This window comes from Oncorhynchus mykiss, chromosome 27 (assembly GCF_057628025.1).
Source record: "Oncorhynchus mykiss isolate SJ-2025 chromosome 27, ASM5762802v1, whole genome shotgun sequence".
NCBI lineage: Eukaryota > Metazoa > Chordata > Actinopteri > Salmoniformes > Salmonidae > Oncorhynchus > Oncorhynchus mykiss.
The window spans coordinates 51,286,356-51,307,500 of record NC_143048.1 but is presented as its reverse complement, the minus strand read 5'-3'; the positions used below and the strand labels follow the sequence as shown (position 1 = coordinate 51,307,500).

Here is a 21,145-nt window from a genome sequence, read left to right as displayed (position 1 = left end):
GGCTGTAGCAGGAGTGTTTTGATTGTCTGTTCTAGAGGCTGTAGCAGGAGTGTTTTGATTGACTGTTCTAGAGGCTGTAGCAGGAGTGTTTTGAATGTCTGTTCTAGAGGCTGTAGCAGGAGTGTTTTGATTGACTGTTCTAGAGGCTGTAGCAGGAGTGTTTTGATTGTCTGTTCTAGAGGCTGTAGCAGGAGTGTTTTGATTGACTGTTCTAGAGGCTGTAGCAGGAGTGTTTTGATTGACTGTTCTAGAGGCTGTAGCAGGAGTGTTTTGATTGTCTGTTCTAGAGGCTGTAGCAGGAGTGTTTTGATTGTCTGTTCTAGAGGCTGTAGCAGGAGTGTTTTGATTGACTGTTCTAGAGGCTGTAGCAGGAGTGTTTTGATTGTCTGTTCTAGAGGCTGTAGCAGGAGTGTTTTGATTGTCTGTTCTAGAGGCTGTAGCAGGAGTGTTTTGATTGACTGTTCTAGAGGCTGTAGCAGGAGTGTTTTGATTGTCTGTTCTAGAGGCTGTAGCAGGAGTGTTTTGATTGTCTGTTCTAGAGGCTGTAGCAGGAGTGTTTTGATTGACTGTTCTAGAGGCTGTAGCAGGAGTGTTTTGAATGTCTGTTCTAGAGGCTGTAGCAGGAGTGTTTTGATTGACTGTTCTAGAGGCTGTAGCAGGAGTGTTTTGATTGTCTGTTCTAGAGGCTGTAGCAGGAGTGTTTTGATTGACTGTTCTAGAGGCTGTAGCAGGAGTGTTTTGATTGTCTGTTCTAGAGGCTGTAGCAGGATTGTTTTTTGATTGTCTGTTCTAGAGGCTGTAGCAGGAGTGTTTTGATTGAGTGAATTAATATTTAGCATTTAATGTGAAGGTGAAGGTGACTACAGAACAATGAGAAGTCATGTCAAATAATGAACTTACAGGTTTGATCCTGTTTATACAATAAAGCCTTGTGAAGGTTGTGGATCAACGTAGTCATGAATAGTGTCAATGTGTGATTAATACACCCATTTCTAGACTTTAAAATGAAGGAGATATCGCTATTGATTGTTGAAGAATATAACTTACTGTATGCCTCGTGAATTTAGCTAAACTCTCGTACCCCATCAGAAATTAAAATATAAGGTTGTTTTGCTCCATTGTTTGTCAACAATATAATTGTAAACAAAGAGAGTGTAAAGCCTCAAAACATGATTAGACGTATCATTTTGAACTTATTCAGTGCGTAGATGGTAAGTCTACGGATTTGAAAGCGATAACATTTATTCAGCCCCATCACCCTCTCATGTATCAGAAACAGTAGTGGGGTGACTGCTTTGTTGTCATTTGAACTGCAGATTTCACCTTTAATGAGTAATGCTATTTAGAGGTGTTATGAAAGTGAGGATAAATGAAGACGTTATACAGAGAACATAAAACACATTTAGAGGTTATTTTATTTTTCATTATTTGGTGTTGTGTTGTAGGAGAATTCAATGTGGACGCAGTGGGATGTGGAACAGGGTATTCTTTTAAATAGTTTGGCTCCGTATAGGGGAGTTGTTCTGTTCTGGTTTCTGATCAACAGGAATATGCTTCTGTGACGTTAACTACTGGGTGATGTCTCAGTTGCAGCAGTTTCTTCCAGTTGTGTCAATCTTCTTCCTGAATATAAATGTATTCCCAAATGTTTTCTCAAGTTTCAAGTGAATTGAGTGATTTCTTCTTTTTTTTATAGTCCATGCACTCCATAAAACAATATCAGTGCCTTTGAGGTTTAAGCCTTAACACACTTTTATGCAATCTACGGTTATTTGTTCTGTCTATAGGATAAAACTGTTCTTTGCCTTGGAGGAGTCAGAACTTCATCAACAACAGCAGTTATTAGTAAAGCAGCTAAAGAGTCACATTGTTGTGTCCCAAAATGGCACCTTTATGAAGGGTAATAGGATGTAACACAGACCTGTTGTTGGGTTTCTGTACCCACACACACACACACACACACACACACACACACACCCATACGCACGCACCCATACACACACACACACACACAATCACACGCACCCATACACACACACACACAATCACACACTCACACACAAACACTCACACGCACCCACACACACACACACACACACACACACACACACACACACCCATACGCACGCACCCATACACACACACAATCACAGGCACCCATACACACACACACACACACACACACACACACACACACGACAAACACAAGACAGAACATCATGATATCAGCCTCTCTCTGCCCTGATAAGACATCAAAATACACAATTTAGTTCATTGGCAAAAGCAAAAAAATAAAAAATAAAAATCCCAGGCAGTGTGGAATCTTGTTACTTTACAGTGGTTTGGATATGTAAGAAAATCTAATTTATATAGAGATAATTGATATATATTTAATTGATATATATTTATATATATAGTTTATTTATATATAGATCATTTATATATAATTCATTTATATGCACATCTGTGCTGCCGAGTCTGCCAGCCAGAAAAAGTGAGTTCTACCCCATTCTGTTTATCATAAATCAAATTCAAGACAAGCAACTTGTGATGTTAACATCCAACTTTTCTTTTGATTAAAATATGAAGTTGGAGGAGACTTGGCTGTTTGCTTTTTACTTACGGCGTCTGGCTCTATTATAAAGCATAGAAGATTAAGCCTGCGTCCAAAATGAAGCCTTATTTCCCTATGTAGTGCACTACTTTAGACCAGAGGGCCCTGGTAGTAGTAGTGCACTACTTTAGACCAGAGGGCCCTGGTAGTAGTAGTGCACTACTTTAGACCAGAGGGCCCTGGTAGTAGTGGTGCACTACTTTAGACCAGAGGGCCCTGGTAGTAGTAGTGCACTACTTTAGACCAGAGGGCCCTGGTAGTAGTGGTGCACTACTTTAGACCAGAGGGCCCTGGTAGTAGTAGTGCACTACTTTAGACCAGAGGGCCCTGGTAGTAGTAGTGCACTACTTTAGACCAGAGGGCCTTGGTAGTAGTAGTGCACTACTTTAGACCAGAGGGCCCTGGTAGTAGTGGTGCACTACTTTAGACCAGAGGGCCCTGGTAGTAGTGGTGCACTACTTTAGACCAGAGGGCCCTGGTAGTAGTAGTGCACTACTTTAGACCAGAGGGCCCTGGTAGTAGTAGTGCACTACTTTAGACCAGAGGGCCCTGGTAGTAGTAGTGCACTACTTTAGACCAGAGGGCCCTGGTAGTAGTAGTGCACTACTTTAGACCAGAGGGCCCTGGTAGTAGTAGTGCACTACTTTAGACCAGAGGGCCCTGGTAGTAGTAGTGCACTACTTTAGACCAGAGGGCCCTGGTAGTAGTGGTGCACTACTTTAGACCAGAGGGCCCTGGTAGTAGTAGTGCACTACTTTAGACCAGAGGGCCCTGGTAGTAGTGGTGCACTACTTTAGACCAGAGGGCCCTGGTAGTAGTAGTGCACTACTTTAGACCAGAGGGCCCTGGTAGTAGTAGTGCACTACTTTAGACCAGAGGGCCCTGGTAGTAGTAGTGCACTACTTTAGACCAGAGGGCCCTGGTAGTAGTAGTGCACTACTTTAGACCAGAGGGCCCTGGTAGTAGTAGTGCACTACTTTAGAGCAGAGGGCCCTGGTAGTAGTGGTGCACTACTTTAGACCAGAGGGCCCTGGTAGTAGTAGTGCACTACTTTAGACCAGAGGGCCCTGGTAGTAGTAGTGCACTACTTTAGACCAGAGGGCCCTGGTAGTAGTGGTGCACTACTTTAGACCAGAGGGCCCTGGTAGTAGTGGTGCACTACTTTAGACCAGAGGGCCCTGGTAGTAGTAGTGCACTACTTTAGACCAGAGGGCCCTGGTAGTAGTAGTGCACTACTTTAGACCAGAGGGCCCTGGTAGTAGTAGTGCACTACTTTAGACCAGAGGGCCCTGGTAGTAGTAGTGCACTACTTTAGACCAGAGGGCCCTGGTAGTAGTAGTGCACTACTTTAGACCAGAGGGCCCTGGTAGTAGTGCACTACTTTAGACCAGAGGGCCCTGGTAGTAGTAGTGCACTACTTTAGACCAGAGGGCCCTGGTAGTAGTAGTGCACTACTTTAGACCAGAGGGCCCTGGTAGTAGTAGTGCACTACTTTAGACCAGAGGGCCCTGGTAGTAGTGCACTACTTTAGACCAGAGGGCCCTGGTAGTAGTAGTGCACTACTTTAGACCAGAGGGCCCTGGTAGTAGTGGTGCACTACTTTAGACCAGAGGGCCCTGGTAGTAGTAGTGCACTACTTTAGACCAGAGGGCCCTGGTAGTAGTAGTGCACTACTTTAGACCAGAGGGCCCTGGTAGTAGTGGTGCACTACTTTAGACCAGAGGGCCCTGGTAGTAGTGGTGCACTACTTTAGACCAGAGGGCCCTGGTAGTAGTAGTGCACTACTTTAGACCAGAGGGCCCTGGTAGTAGTAGTGCACTACTTTAGACCAGAGGGCCCTGGTAGTAGTGGTGCACTACTTTAGACCAGAGGGCCCTGGTAGTAGTAGTGCACTACTTTAGACCAGAGGGCCCTGGTAGTAGTGGTGCACTACTTTAGACCAGAGGGCCCTGGTAGTAGTAGTGCACTACTTTAGACCAGAGGGCCCTGGTAGTAGTGGTGCACTACTTTAGACCAGAGGGCCCTGGTAGTAGTAGTGCACTACTTTAGACCAGAGGGCCCTGGTAGTAGTAGTGCACTACTTTAGACCAGAGGGCCCTGGTAGTAGTAGTGCACTACTTTAGACCAGAGGGCCCTGGTAGTAGTAGTGCACTACTTTAGACCAGAGGGCCCTGGTAGTAGTAGTGCACTACTTTAGACCAGAGGGCCCTGGTAGTAGTAGTGCACTACTTTAGACCAGAGGGCCCTGGTAGTAGTAGTGCACTACATTAGACCAGAGGGCCCTGGTAGTAGTAGTGCACTACATTAGACCAGAGGGTCCTGGTAGTAGTAGTGCACTACTTTAGACCAGAGGGCCCTGGTAGTAGTGCACTACTTTAGACCAGAGGGCCCTGGTAGTAGTAGTGCACTACTTTAGACCAGAGGGCCCTGGTAGTAGTGCACTACTTTAGACCAGAGGGCCCTGGTAGTAGTAGTGCACTACTTTAGACCAGAGGGCCCTGGTAGTAGTAGTGCACTACTTTAGACCAGAGGGCCCTGGTAGTAGTAGTGCACTACTTTAGACCAGAGGGCCCTGGTAGTAGTAGTGCACTACTTTAGACCAGAGGGCCCTGGTAGTAGTAGTGCACTACTTTAGACCAGAGGGCCCTGGTAGTAGTAGTGCACTACTTTAGACCAGAGGGCCCTGGTAGTAGTAGTGCACTACTTTAGACCAGAGGGCCCTGGTAGTAGTAGTGCACTACTTTAGACCAGAGGGCCCTGGTAGTAGTGCACTACATAGGGAATAGGGTGCTATTTGAACTGTAGGAATGAGGAGTTGAATCATTTATTTCCCAAATGCCAAATCAACACTTTTTTTTCCACATATGTGTTTTTCATCAGAAATGTGTGCTTATGGGTACCTTCATGTGTGTGTAAAATATTAATGTCCTCGGATGTCTTATTCGTCGATATATCCACAGTTTAGCTGGACTGGATTATTCGTATTCTATATATTTGACTGTGATATGTGGTTGTCTCACGTAGCTATCTAAGATGAATGCATCTAACTGTACGTAACAGCAGCAGCAGTCTTACACTGGTGTCCTCTCTCAGGTAGACTACAGTAATGTGGTGTCCTCTCTCAGGTAGACTACAGTAATGTGGTGTCCTCTCTCAGGTAGACTACAGTAATGTGGTGTCCTCTCTCAGGTAGACTACAGTAATGTGGTGTCCTCTCTCAGGTAGACTACAGTAATGTGGTGTCCTCTCTCAGGTAGACTACAGTAATGTGGTGTCCTCTCTCAGGTAGACTACAGTAATGTGGTGTCCTCTCTCAGGTAGACTACAGTAATGTGGTGTCCTCTCTCAGGTAGACTACAGTAATGTGGTGTCCTCTCTCAGGTAGACTACAGTAATGTGGTGTCCTCTCTCAGGTAGACTACAGTAATGTGGTGTCCTCTCTCAGGTAGACTACAGTAATGTGGTGTCCTCTCTCAGGTAGACTACAGTAATGTGGTGTCCTCTCTCAGGTAGACTACAGTAATGTGGTGTCCTCTCTCAGGTAGACTACAGTAATGTGGTCTCCTCTCTCAGGTAGACTACAGTAATGTGGTGTCCTCTCTCAGGTAGACTACAGTAATGTGGTGTCCTCTCTCAGGTAGACTACAGTAATGTGGTGTCCTCTCTCAGGTAGACTACAGTAATGTGGTGTCCTCTCTCAGGTAGACTACAGTAATGTGGTGTCCTCTCTCAGGTAGACTACAGTAATGTGGTGTCCTCTCTCAGGTAGACTACAGTAATGTGGTGTCCTCTCTCAGGTAGACTACAGTAATGTGGTGTCCTCTCTCAGGTAGACTACAGTAATGTGGTGTCCTCTCTCAGGTAGACTACAGTAATGTGGTCTCCTCTCTCAGGTAGACTACAGTAATGTGGTGTCCTCTCTCAGGTAGACTACAGTAATGTGGTGTCCTCTCTCAGGTAGACTACAGTAATGTGGTGTCCTCTCTCAGGTAGACTACAGTAATGTGGTGTCCTCTCTCAGGTAGACTACAGTAATGTGGTGTCCTCTCTCAGGTAGACTACAGTAATGTGGTGTCCTCTCTCAGGTAGACTACAGTAATGTGGTGTCCTCTCTCAGGTAGACTACAGTAATGTGGTCTCCTCTCTCAGGTAGACTACAGTAATGTGGTGTCCTCTCTCAGGTAGACTACAGTAATGTGGTGTCCTCTCTCAGGTAGACTACAGTAATGTGGTGTCCTCTCTCAGGTAGACTACAGTAATGTGGTGTCCTCTCTCAGGTAGACTACAGTAGTCTCATCCGTATACTCATTTATGTTTGTTTTGCGTGCCCCTCCGTGTCTCCTCCTCCTCTCCTCCTCCTCTCCGTTTCTCATCTCCTCTCCGTGTCTCCTCTTCCTGTGCTCTCCTCCTCTGCTCTCCTCTCCTCCTCCTCTCCAGAGATCATGTACAGCTGGGTGTTCAACGAGTTCCCATCGTTTGTGGCCGAGGATAGCCGACGGTTCATCTCCCAGGTAACGGGCAACCTGTACGTGTCCAAAGTGCAGCCTAGCGACGTGGGCAGCTACATCTGTCTGGTGAAGAACACAGTGACCAACGCCAGGGTCCTCAGCCCGCCCACGCCACTCACACTCAGAACAGATGGTGAGAAGCCCCTGACACACCCATTCACCCCTCTACACACGCCCCTGACACACCCCTTCATCCCTCTACACACGCCCCTGACACACCCCTTCATCCCTCTACACATGCCTTTGACACACCCCTTCATCCCTCTACACACGCCCCTGACACACGCCTTCATCCCTCTACACATGCCCCTGACACACCCCTTCACCCCTCTACACACGCCCCTGACACACCCCTTCATCCCTCTACACATGCCCCTGACACACCCCTTCACCCCTCTACACACGCCCCTGACACACCCCTTCATCCCTCTACACATGCCCCTGACACACCCCTTCATCCCTCTACACACATCACTGACAGCCTCCTCATACCTCACAGTCTGTACCCTCCTCATCCAGGTGGATGAGTTGACTGTCATCATGACGTGATTCCCAGGTGGAAACCTAATGGGCAGATTGACTGTCATCATGACGTCATCATGACGTGATTCCCAGGTGGAAACCTAATGGGCAGATTGACTGTCATCATGACGTGATTCCCAGGTGGAAACATAATGGTAGATTGACTGTCATCATGACGTGATTCCCAGGTGGAAACCTAATGGCAGATTGACTGTCATCATGACGTGATTCCCAGGTGGAAACATAATGGTAGATTGACTGTCATCATGACGTGATTCCCAGGTGGAAACCTTATGGGCAGATTGACTGTCATCATGACGTGATTCCCAGGTGGAAACCTAATGGCAGATTGACTGTCATCATGACGTGATTCCCAGGTGGAAACCTTATGGCAGATTGACTGTCATCATGACGTGATTCCCAGGTGGAAACCTAATGGCAGATTGACTGTCATCATGACGTCATGATGACGTGATTCCCAGATGGAAACCTAATGGGCAGATTGACTGTCATCATGACGTGATTCCCAGGTGGAAACCTAATGGGCAGATTGACTGTCATCATGACGTGATTCCCAGGTGGAAACATAATGGCAGACTGACTGTCATCATGACGTGATTCCCAGGTGGAAACCTAATGGGCAGATTGACTGTCATCATGACGTCATGATGACGTGATTCCCAGGTGGAAACCTAATGGCAGATTGACTGTCATCATGACGTGATTCCCAGGTGGAAACCTAATGGGCAGATTGACTGTCATCATGACGTGATTCCCAGGTGGAAACCTTATGGGCAGATTGACTGTCATGATGACGTGATTCCCAGATGGAAACCTAATGGGCAGATTGACTGTCATCATGACGTGATTCCCAGGTGGAAACCTAATGGCAGACTGACTGTCATCATGACGTGATTCCCAGGTGGAAACCTAATGGGCAGATTGACTGTCATCATGACGTGATTCCCAGGTGGAAACCTTATGGGCAGATTGACTGTCATCATGACGTGATTCCCAGGTGGAAACCTAATGGCAGATTGACTGTCATCATGACGTCATCATGACGTGATTCCCAGGTGGAAACCTAATGGCAGATTGACTGTCATCATGACGTGATTCCCAGGTGGAAACCTAATGGGCAGATTGACTGTCATCATGACGTGATTCCCAGGTGGAAACCTAATGGCAGATTGACTGTCATCATGACGTGATTCCCAGGTGGAAACCTAATGGGCAGATTGACTGTCATCATGACGTGATTCCCAGGTGGAAACCTAATGGCAGACTGACTGTCATCATGACGTGATTCCCAGGTGGAAACCTAATGGGCAGATTGACTGTCATCATGACGTGATTCCCAGGTGGAAACCTAATGGGCAGATTGACTGTCATCATGACGTGATTCCCAGGTGGAAACCTAATGGGCAGATTGACTGTCATCATGACGTGATTCCCAGGTGGAAACCTAATGGCAGACTGACTGTCATCATGACGTGATTCCCAGGTGGAAACCTAATGGGCAGATTGACTGTCATCATGACGTGATTCCCAGGTGGAAACCTAATGGGCAGATTGACTGTCATCATGACGTGATTCCCAGGTGGAAACCTAATGGGCAGATTGACTGTCATCATGACGTGATTCCCAGGTGGAAACCTTATGGGCAGATTGACTGTCATCATGACGTGATTCCCAGGTGGAAACCTAATGGGCAGATTGACTGTCATCATGACGTGATTCCCAGGTGGAAACCTAATGGGCAGATTGACTGTCATCATGACGTGATTCCCAGGTGGAAACCTAATGGGCAGATTGACTGTCATCATGACGTGATTCCCAGGTGGAAACCTAATGGCAGATTGACTGTCATCATGACGTCATGATGACGTGATTCCCAGATGGAAACCTAATGGGCAGATTGACTGTCATCATGACGTGATTCCCAGGTGGAAACCTAATGGGCAGATTGACTGTCATCATGACGTGATTCCCAGGTGGAAACCTAATGGCAGATTGACTGTCATCATGACGTGATTCCCAGGTGGAAACCTTATGGGCAGATTGACTGTCATCATGACGTGATTCCCAGGTGGAAACCTAATGGCAGATTTAGGTACTGTAATACATGAGCACTCAGGCACGCCACCCGGAAGTGGTCTAATATTTCACTTCCTGTAATGTGTTTACATCAGATATTCATTACAAATGTGTTTTCCCCTTGGTGGCCAAGGGCCTCAGCTCTGCTGACAGTGTCAAGAATAGATGGTCAGGAAGCTTTATCATTTGTAGCTTTCTCTAATCACGCACAATGTGCCCTGGCCAAACCAGCCATCAGGGAAATCATCTCTCCCGCATAAAATTAACTGAATCAATGGTTGTCATTGGTGAATGGGATGCTAGGTCTTTTTATACTGTTAGCCTCTCAGGGGTCTAGGCTCGGACGGCGGTGCTGGAGAAAGGAGAGGAGAGGTGTTGGATTCAGGTGTTTCTCTCTCTCTCTCTTTCTCTCTCTTCTCTAACCTGAGTAGATTTTTGATACATCTGGCTACACACAGGATCGCTCATCATCACCTAGTGCAGCACCACTCATCATCACCTAGTGAAGCACCACTCATCATCACCTAGTGCAGCACCACTCATCATCACCTAGTGCAGCACCACTCATCATCACCTAGTGAAGCACCACTCATCATCACCTAGTGCAGCACCACTCATCATCACCTAGTGCAGCACCACTCATCATCACCTAGTGCAGCACCACTCATCATCACCTAGTGAAGCACCACTCATCATCACCTAGTGCAGCACCACTCATCATCACCTAGTGAAGCGCCACTCATCATCACCTAGTGAAGCACCACTCATCATCACCTAGTGCAGCACCACTCATCATCACCTAGTGAAGCGCCACTCATCATCACCTAGTGCAGCACCACTCATCATCACCTAGTGAAGCACCACTCATCATCACCTAGTGCAGCACCACTCATCATCACCTAGTGCAGCACCACTCATCATCACCTAGTGCAGCACCACTCATCATCACCTAGTGAAGCACCACTCATCATCACCTAGTGCAGCACCACTCATCATCACCTAGTGAAGCACCACTCATCATCACCTAGTGAAGCGCCACTCATCATCACCTAGTGAAGCGCCACTCATCATCACCTAGTGAAGCACCACTCATCATCACCTAGTGAAGCACCACTCATCATCACCTAGTGAAGCACCACTCATCATCACCTAGTGAAGCACCACTCATCATCACCTAGTGCAGCACCACTCATCGTCACCTAGTGAAGCGCCACTCATCATCACCTAGTGCAGCACCACTCATCATCACCTAGTGCAGCACCACTCATCGTCACCTAGTGAAGCACCACTCATCATCACCTAGTGAAGCGCCACTCATCATCACCTAGTGCAGCACCACTCATCATCACCTAGTGAAGCGCCACTCATCATCACCTAGTGCAGCACCACTCATCATCACCTAGTGCAGCACCACTCATCATCACCTAGTGAAGCGCCACTCATCATCACCTAGTGCAGCACCACTCATCGTCACCTAGTGCAGCACCACTCATCATCACCTAGTGCAGCACCACTCATCATCACCTAGTGAAGCGCCACTCATCATCACCTAGTGAAGCGCCACTCATCATCACCTAGTGAAGCGCCACTCATCATCACCTAGTGAAGCACCACTCATCATCACCTAGTGAAGCACCACTCATCATCACCTAGTGAAGCGCCACTCATCGTCACCTAGTGAAGCGCCACTCATCATCACCTAGTGAAGCACCACTCATCATCACCTAGTGAAGCACCACTCATCATCACCTAGTGAAGCACCACTCATCATCACCTAGTGCAGCACCACTCATCATCACCTAGTGAAGCGCCACTCATCGTCACCTAGTGAAGCACCACTCATCATCACCTAGTGAAGCGCCACTCATCGTCACCTAGTGCAGCACCACTCATCATCACCTAGTGAAGCACCACTCATCATCACCTAGTGAAGCGCCACTCATCATCACCTAGTGAAGCGCCACTCATCATCACCTAGTGAAGCGCCACTCATCATCACCTAGTGAAGCGCCACTCATCGTCACCTAGTGAAGCGCCACTCATCATCACCTAGTGAAGCACCACTCATCATCACCTAGTGCAGCACCACTCATCATCACCTAGTGAAGCACCACTCATCATCACCTAGTGAAGCGCCACTCATCATCACCTAGTGCAGCACCACTCATCATCACCTAGTGAAGCACCACTCATCATCACCTAGTGCAGCACCACTCATCATCACCTAGTGAAGCACCACTCATCATCACCTAGTGAAGCGCCACTCATCATCACCTAGTGCAGCACCACTCATCATCACCTAGTGCAGCACCACTCATCATCACCTAGTGCAGCACCACTCATCATCACCTAGTGAAGCACCACTCATCATCACCTAGTGAAGCGCCACTCATCATCACCTAGTGCAGCACCACTCATCATCACCTAGTGCAGCACCACTCATCATCACCTAGTGCAGCACCACTCATCATCACCTAGTGCAGCACCACTCATCATCACCTAGTGAAGCGCCACTCATCATCACCTAGTGCAGCACCACTCATCATCACCTAGTGCAGCACCACTCATCATCACCTAGTGAAGCGCCACTCATCATCACCTAGTGCAGCACCACTCATCATCACCTAGTGCAGCACCACTCATCATCACCTAGTGAAGCACCACTCATCATCACCTAGTGAAGCGCCACTCATCATCACCTAGTGCAGCACCACTCATCATCACCTAGTGCAGCACCACTCATCATCACCTAGTGCAGCACCACTCATCATCACCTAGTGCAGCACCACTCATCATCACCTAGTGAAGCGCCACTCATCATCACCTAGTGAAGCGCCACTCATCATCACCTAGTGCAGCACCACTCATCGTCACCTAGTGCAGCACCACTCATCGTCACCTAGTGCAGCACCACTCATCATCACCTAGTGCAGCACCACTCATCGTCACCTAGTGAAGCACCACTCATCATCACCTAGTGCAGCACCACTCATCGTCACCTAGTGCAGCACCACTCATCGTCACCTAGTGCAGCACCACTCATCATCACCTAGTGCAGCACCACTCATCGTCACCTAGTGAAGCACCACTCATCGTCACCTAGTGCAGCACCACTCATCATCACCTAGTGAAGCGCCACTCATCATCACCTAGTGAAGCGCCACTCATCATCACCTAGTGCAGCACCACTCATCGTCACCTAGTGCAGCACCACTCATCGTCACCTAGTGCAGCACCACTCATCATCACCTAGTGCAGCACCACTCATCGTCACCTAGTGAAGCACCACTCATCGTCACCTAGTGCAGCACCACTCATCGTCACCTAGTGAAGCACCACTCATCATCACCTAGTGCAGCACCACTCATCGTCACCTAGTGAAGCACCACTCATCATCACCTAGTGCAGCACCACTCATCATCACCTAGTGCAGCACCACTCATCATCACCTAGTGCAGCACCACTCATCATCACCTAGTGCAGCACCACTCATCATCACCTAGTGAAGCGCCACTCATCATCACCTAGTGCAGCACCACTCATCATCACCTAGTGCAGCACCACTCATCATCACCTAGTGAAGCGCCACTCATCATCACCTAGTGCAGCACCACTCATCATCACCTAGTGCAGCACCACTCATCATCACCTAGTGAAGCACCACTCATCATCACCTAGTGAAGCGCCACTCATCATCACCTAGTGCAGCACCACTCATCATCACCTAGTGCAGCACCACTCATCATCACCTAGTGCAGCACCACTCATCATCACCTAGTGCAGCACCACTCATCATCACCTAGTGAAGCGCCACTCATCATCACCTAGTGAAGCGCCACTCATCATCACCTAGTGCAGCACCACTCATCGTCACCTAGTGCAGCACCACTCATCGTCACCTAGTGCAGCACCACTCATCATCACCTAGTGCAGCACCACTCATCGTCACCTAGTGCAGCACCACTCATCATCACCTAGTGCAGCACCACTCATCATCACCTAGTGCAGCACCACTCATCGTCACCTAGTGCAGCACCACTCATCATCACCTAGTGCAGCGCCACTCATCATCACCTAGTGCAGCACCACTCATCATCACCTAGTGCAGTGCCACTCATCATCACCTAGTGAAGCACCACTCATCATCACCTAGTGAAGCACCACTCATCATCACCTAGTGAAGCACCACTCATCATCACCTAGTGAAGCACCACTCATCATCACCTAGTGAAGCACCACTCATCATCACCTAGTGAAGCACCACTCATCATCACCTAGTGAAGCACCACTCATCATCACCTAGTGCAGCACCACTCATCATCACCTAGTGCAGCACCACTCATCATCACCTAGTGAAGCACCACTCATCATCACCTAGTGCAGCACCACTCATCATCACCTAGTGAAGCACCACTCATCATCACCTAGTGCAGCACCACTCATCATCACCTAGTGAAGCACCACTCATCATCACCTAGTGAAGCACCACTCATCATCACCTAGTGCAGCACCACTCATCATCACCTAGTGAAGCACCACTCATCATCACCTAGTGCAGCACCACTCATCATCACCTAGTGCAGCGCCACTCATCATCACCTAGTGCAGCACCACTCATCATCACCTAGTGCAGCACCACTCATCATCACCTAGTGCAGCACCACTCATCGTCACCTAGTGCAGCACCACTCATCATCACCTAGTGCAGCACCACTCATCATCACCTAGTGAAGCGCCACTCATCATCACCTAGTGAAGCGCCACTCATCATCACCTAGTGCAGCACCACTCATCATCACCTAGTGCAGCACCACTCATCGTCACCTAGTGCAGCGCCACTCATCATCACCTAGTGAAGCGCCACTCATCATCACCTAGTGAAGCGCCACTCATCATCACCTAGTGAAGCACCACTCATCATCACCTAGTGAAGCACCACTCATCATCACCTAGTGAAGCACCACTCATCATCACCTAGTGAAGCACCACTCATCATCACCTAGTGAAGCACCACTCATCATCACCTAGTGAAGCACCACTCATCATCACCTAGTGAAGCACCACTCATCATCACCTAGTGCAGCACCACTCATCATCACCTAGTGCAGCACCACTCATCGTCACCTAGTGAAGCACCACTCATCATCACCTAGTGCAGCACCACTCATCATCACCTAGTGCAGCACCACTCATCGTCACCTAGTGCAGCACCACTCATCATCACCTAGTGCAGCACCACTCATCGTCACCTAGTGAAGCGCCACTCATCATCACCTAGTGAAGCACCACTCATCATCACCTAGTGCAGCACCACTCATCATCACCTAGTGCAGCACCACTCATCGTCACCTAGAGCAGCGCCACTCATCATCACCTAGTGCAGCACCACTCATCATCACCTAGTGCAGCACCACTCATCATCACCTAGTGAAGCACCACTCATCATCACCTAGTGAAGCGCCACTCATCATCACCTAGTGAAGTGCCACTCATCATCACCTAGTGCAGCACCACTCATCGGCACCTAGTGCAGCGCCACTCATCATCACCTAGTGCAGCACCACTCATCATCACCTAGTGCAGCACCACTCATCGTCACCTAGTGAAGCGCCACTCATCATCACCTAGTGCAGCACCACTCATCATCACCTAGTGAAGCACCACTCATCATCACCTAGTGCAGCACCACTCATCATCACCTAGTGAAGCACCACTCATCATCACCTAGTGCAGCACCACTCATCATCACCTAGTGAAGCACCACTCATCATCACCTAGTGCAGCACCACTCATCATCACCTAGTGAAGCACCACTCATCATCACCTAGTGCAGCACCACTCATCATCACCTAGTGCAGCACCACTCATCATCACCTAGTGCAGCACCACTCATCATCACCTAGTGCAGCACCACTCATCATCACCTAGTAAAGCGCCACTCATCATCACCTAGTGCAGCACCACTCATCATCACCTAGTGCAGCGCCACTCATCATCACCTAGTGAAGCGCCACTCATCATCACCTAGTGAAGCACCACTCATCATCACCTAGTGAAGCGCCACTCATCATCACCTAGTGCAGCACCACTCATCATCACCTAGTGAAGCACCACTCATCATCACCTAGTGCAGCACCACTCATCATCACCTAGTGAAGCACCACTCATCATCACCTAGTGCAGCACCACTCATCATCACCTAGTGCAGCACCACTCATCATCACCTAGTGCAGCGCCACTCATCATCACCTAGTGCAGCACCACTCATCATCACCTAGTGCAGCACCACTCATCATCACCTAGTGCAGCACCACTCATCATCACCTAGTGAAGCGCCACTCATCATCACCTAGTGCAGCACCACTCATCATCACCTAGTGAAGCACCACTCATCATCACCTAGTGAAGCACCACTCATCATCACCTAGTGAAGCACCACTCATCATCACCTAGTGAAGCACCACTCATCATCACCTAGTGAAGCACCACTCATCATCACCTAGTGAAGCACCACTCATCATCACCTAGTGCAGCACCACTCATCATCACCTAGTGCAGCACCACTCATCATCACCTAGTGAAGCACCACTCATCATCACCTAGTGCAGCACCACTCATCATCACCTAGTGAAGCACCACTCATCATCACCTAGTGCAGCACCACTCATCATCACCTAGTGAAGCACCACTCATCATCACATAGTGAAGCACCACTCATCATCACCTAGTGCAGCACCACTCATCATCACCTAGTGAAGCACCACTCATCATCACCTAGTGCAGCACCACTCATCATCACCTAGTGCAGCGCCACTCATCATCACCTAGTGCAGCACCACTCATCATCACCTAGTGCAGCACCACTCATCATCACCTAGTGCAGCACCACTCATCGTCACCTAGTGCAGCACCACTCATCATCACCTAGTGCAGCACCACTCATCATCACCTAGTGAAGCGCCACTCATCATCACCTAGTGAAGCGCCACTCATCATCACCTAGTGCAGCACCACTCATCATCACCTAGTGCAGCACCACTCATCGTCACCTAGTGCAGCGCCACTCATCATCACCTAGTGAAGCGCCACTCATCATCACCTAGTGAAGCGCCACTCATCATCACCTAGTGAAGCACCACTCATCATCACCTAGTGAAGCACCACTCATCATCACCTAGTGAAGCACCACTCATCATCACCTAGTGAAGCACCACTCATCATCACCTAGTGAAGCACCACTCATCATCACCTAGTGAAGCACCACTCATCATCACCTAGTGAAGCACCACTCATCATCACCTAGTGCAGCACCACTCATCATCACCTAGTGCAGCACCACTCATCGTCACCTAGTGAAGCACCACTCATCATCACCTAGTGCAGCACCACTCATCATCACCTAGTGCAGCACCACTCATCGTCACCTAGTGCAGCACCACTCATCATCACCTAGTGCAGCACCACTCATCGTCACCTAGTGAAGCGCCACTCATCATCACCTAGTGAAGCACCACTCATCATCACCTAGTGCAGCACCACTCATCATCACCTAGTGCAGCACCACTCATCGTCACCTAGTGCAGCGCCACTCATCATCACCTAGTGCAGCACCACTCATCATCACCTAGTGCAGCACCACTCATCATCACCTAGTGAAGCACCACTCATCATCACCTAGTGAAGCGCCACTCATCATCACCTAGTGAAGTGCCACTCATCATCACCTAGTGCAGCACCACTCATCGTCACCTAGTGCAGCGCCACTCATCATCACCTAGTGCAGCACCACTCATCATCACCTAGTGCAGCACCACTCATCGTCACCTAGTGAAGCGCCACTCATCATCACCTAGTGCAGCACCACTCATCATCACCTAGTGAAGCACCACTCATCATCACCTAGTGCAGCACCACTCATCATCACCTAGTGAAGCACCACTCATCATCACCTAGTGCAGCACCACTCATCATCACCTAGTGAAGCACCACTCATCATCACCTAGTGCAGCACCACTCATCATCACCTAGTGAAGCACCACTCATCATCACCTAGTGCAGCACCACTCATCATCACCTAGTGCAGCACCACTCATCATCACCTAGTGCAGCACCACTCATCATCACCTAGTGCAGCACCACTCATCATCACCTAGTAAAGCGCCACTCATCATCACCTAGTGCAGCACCACTCATCATCACCTAGTGCAGCGCCACTCATCATCACCTAGTGAAGCGCCACTCATCATCACCTAGTGAAGCACCACTCATCATCACCTAGTGAAGCGCCACTCATCATCACCTAGTGCAGCACCACTCATCATCACCTAGTGAAGCACCACTCATCATCACCTAGTGCAGCACCACTCATCATCACCTAGTGAAGCACCACTCATCATCACCTAGTGCAGCACCACTCATCATCACCTAGTGCAGCACCACTCATCATCACCTAGTGCAGCGCCACTCATCATCACCTAGTGCAGCACCACTCATCATCACCTAGTGCAGCACCACTCATCATCACCTAGTGCAGCACCACTCATCATCACCTAGTGAAGCGCCACTCATCATCACCTAGTGCAGCACCACTCATCATCACCTAGTGCAGCGCCACTCATCATCACCTAGTGCAGCACCACTCATCATCACCTAGTGCAGCACCACTCATCGTCACCTAGTGCAGCACCACTCATCATCACCTAGTGCAGCACCACTCATCGTCACCTAGTGAAGCGCCACTCATCATCACCTAGTGAAGCACCACTCATCATCACCTAGTGCAGCGCCACTCATCATCACCTAGTGCAGCACCACTCATCATCACCTAGTGCAGCACCACTCATCGTCACCTAGTGAAGCACCACTCATCATCACCTAGTGAAGCACCACTCATCATCACCTAGTGAAGCACCACTCATCATCACCTAGTGCAGCACCACTCATCATCACCTAGTGCAGCACCACTCATCATCACCTAGTGCAGCACCACTCATCGTCACCTAGTGAAGCACCACTCATCATCACCTAGTGAAGCACCACTCATCATCACCTAGTGAAGCACCACTCATCATCACCTAGTGCAGCACCACTCATCACCTAGTGCAGCACCACTCATCATCACCTAGTGAAGCACCACTCATCATCACCTAGTGAAGCACCACTCATCATCACCTAGTGCAGCACCACTCATCATCACCTAGTGCAGCACCACTCATCACCTAGTGCAGCACCACTCATCATCACCTAGTGAAGCACCACTCATCATCACCTAGTGAAGCACCACTCATCATCACCTAGTGCAGCACCACTCATCATCACCTAGTGCAGCACCACTCATCATCACCTAGTGCAGCACCACTCATCGTCACCTAGTGAAGCGCCACTCATCATCACCTAGTGCAGCACCACTCATCATCACCTAGTGAAGCACCACTCATCATCACCTAGTGAAGCACCACTCATCATCACCTAGTGAAGCACCACTCATCATCACCTAGTGAAGCACCACTCATCATCACCTAGTGAAGCACCACTCATCATCACCTAGTGAAGCACCACTCATCATCACCTAGTGAAGCACCACTCATCATCAACTAGTGAAGCACCACTCATCATCACCTAGTGCAGCACCACTCATCATCACCTAGTGAAGCACCACTCATCATCACCTAGTGAAGCACCACTCATCATCAACTAGTGAAGCACCACTCATCATCACCTAGTGCAGCGCCACTCATCATCAACTAGTGCAGCACCACTCATCATCAACTAGTGAAGCACCACTCATCATCACCTAGTGCAGCACCACTCATCATCACCTAGTGCAGCGCCACTCATCATCACCTAGTGAAGCGCCACTCATCATCACCTAGTGCAGCACCACTCATCATCACCTAGTGAAGCACCACTCATCATCACCTAGTGCAGCACCACTCATCATCACCTAGTGCAGCACCACTCATCGTCACCTAGTGCAGCACCACTCATCATCACCTAGTGCAGCACCACTCATCGTCACCTAGTGAAGCGCCACTCATCATCACCTAGTGAAGCACCACTCATCATCACCTAGTGCAGCACCACTCATCATCACCTAGTGCAGCACCACTCATCGTCACCTAGTGCAGCGCCACTCATCATCACCTAGTGCAGCACCACTCATCATCACCTAGTGCAGCACCACTCATCGTCACCTAGTGAAGCGCCACTCATCATCACCTAGTGCAGCACCACTCATCATCACCTAGTGCAGCACCACTCATCATCACCTAGTGAAGCGCCACTCATCATCACCTAGTGAAGCACCACTCATCATCACCTAGTGAAGCACCACTCATCATCACCTAGTGCAGCACCACTCATCATCACCTAGTGAAGCACCACTCATCATCACCTAGTGCAGCACCACTCATCATCACCTAGTGAAGCACCACTCATCATCACCTAGTGAAGCACCACTCATCATCACCTAGTGCAGCGCCACTCATCATCACCTAGTGCAGCACCACTCATCATCACCTAGTGCAGCACCACTCATCATCACCTAGTGCAGCACCACTCATCATCACCTAGTGCAGCACCACTCATCGTCACCTAGTGCAGCACCACTCATCATCACCTAGTGCAGCACCACTCATCATCACCTAGTGCAGCACCACTCATCATCACCTAGTGCAGCACCACTCATCATCACCTAGTGCAGCACCACTCATCATCACCTAGTGCAGCACCACTCATCATCACCTAGTGCAGCACCACTCATCATCACCTAGTGCAGCACCACTCATCATCACCTAGTGCAGCACCACTCATCATCACCTAGTGCAGCACCACTCATCATCACCTAGTGCAGCACCACTCATCATCACCTAGTGCAGCACCACTCATCATCACCTAGTGAAGCACCACTCATCATCACCTAGTGCAGCACCACTCATCATCACCTAGTGAAGCACCACTCATCATCACCTAGTGCAGCACCACTCATCATCACCTAGTGCAGCACCACTCATCATCACCTAGTGCAGCACCACTCATCATCACCTAGTGAAGCACCACTCATCATCACCTAGTGCAGCACCACTCATCATCACCTAGTGCAGCACCACTCATCATCACCTAGTGCAGCACCACTCATCATCACCTAGTGAAGCACCACTCATCATCACCTAGTGCAGCACCACTCATCATCACCTAGTGAAGCACCACTCATCATCACCTAGTGAAGCACCACTCATCATCACCTAGTGCAGCACCACTCATCATCACCTAGTGCAGCACCACTCATCATCACCTAGTGCAGCACCACTCATCATCACCTAGTGAAGCACCACTCATCATCACCTAGTGCAGCACCACTCATCATCACCTAGTGCAGCACCACTCATCATCACCTAGTGCAGCG

At 49.1% G+C, this 21,145-nt stretch overlaps 1 protein-coding gene across 1 annotated transcript in view; it reads left to right on the top strand.

Annotated features, from left to right (window-relative positions):
• LOC110519322 (contactin-5) overlaps positions 1 to 21,145 on the top strand; it is a 533,080-nt gene that overhangs the window by 268,841 nt on the left and 243,094 nt on the right. The window contains exon 7 of the mRNA XM_036964829.2: positions 7,052 to 7,255. Within this exon, the coding sequence (XP_036820724.2) occupies positions 7,052 to 7,255 (204 nt within the window). The remainder of the gene's footprint in view (positions 1 to 7,051; positions 7,256 to 21,145) is intronic.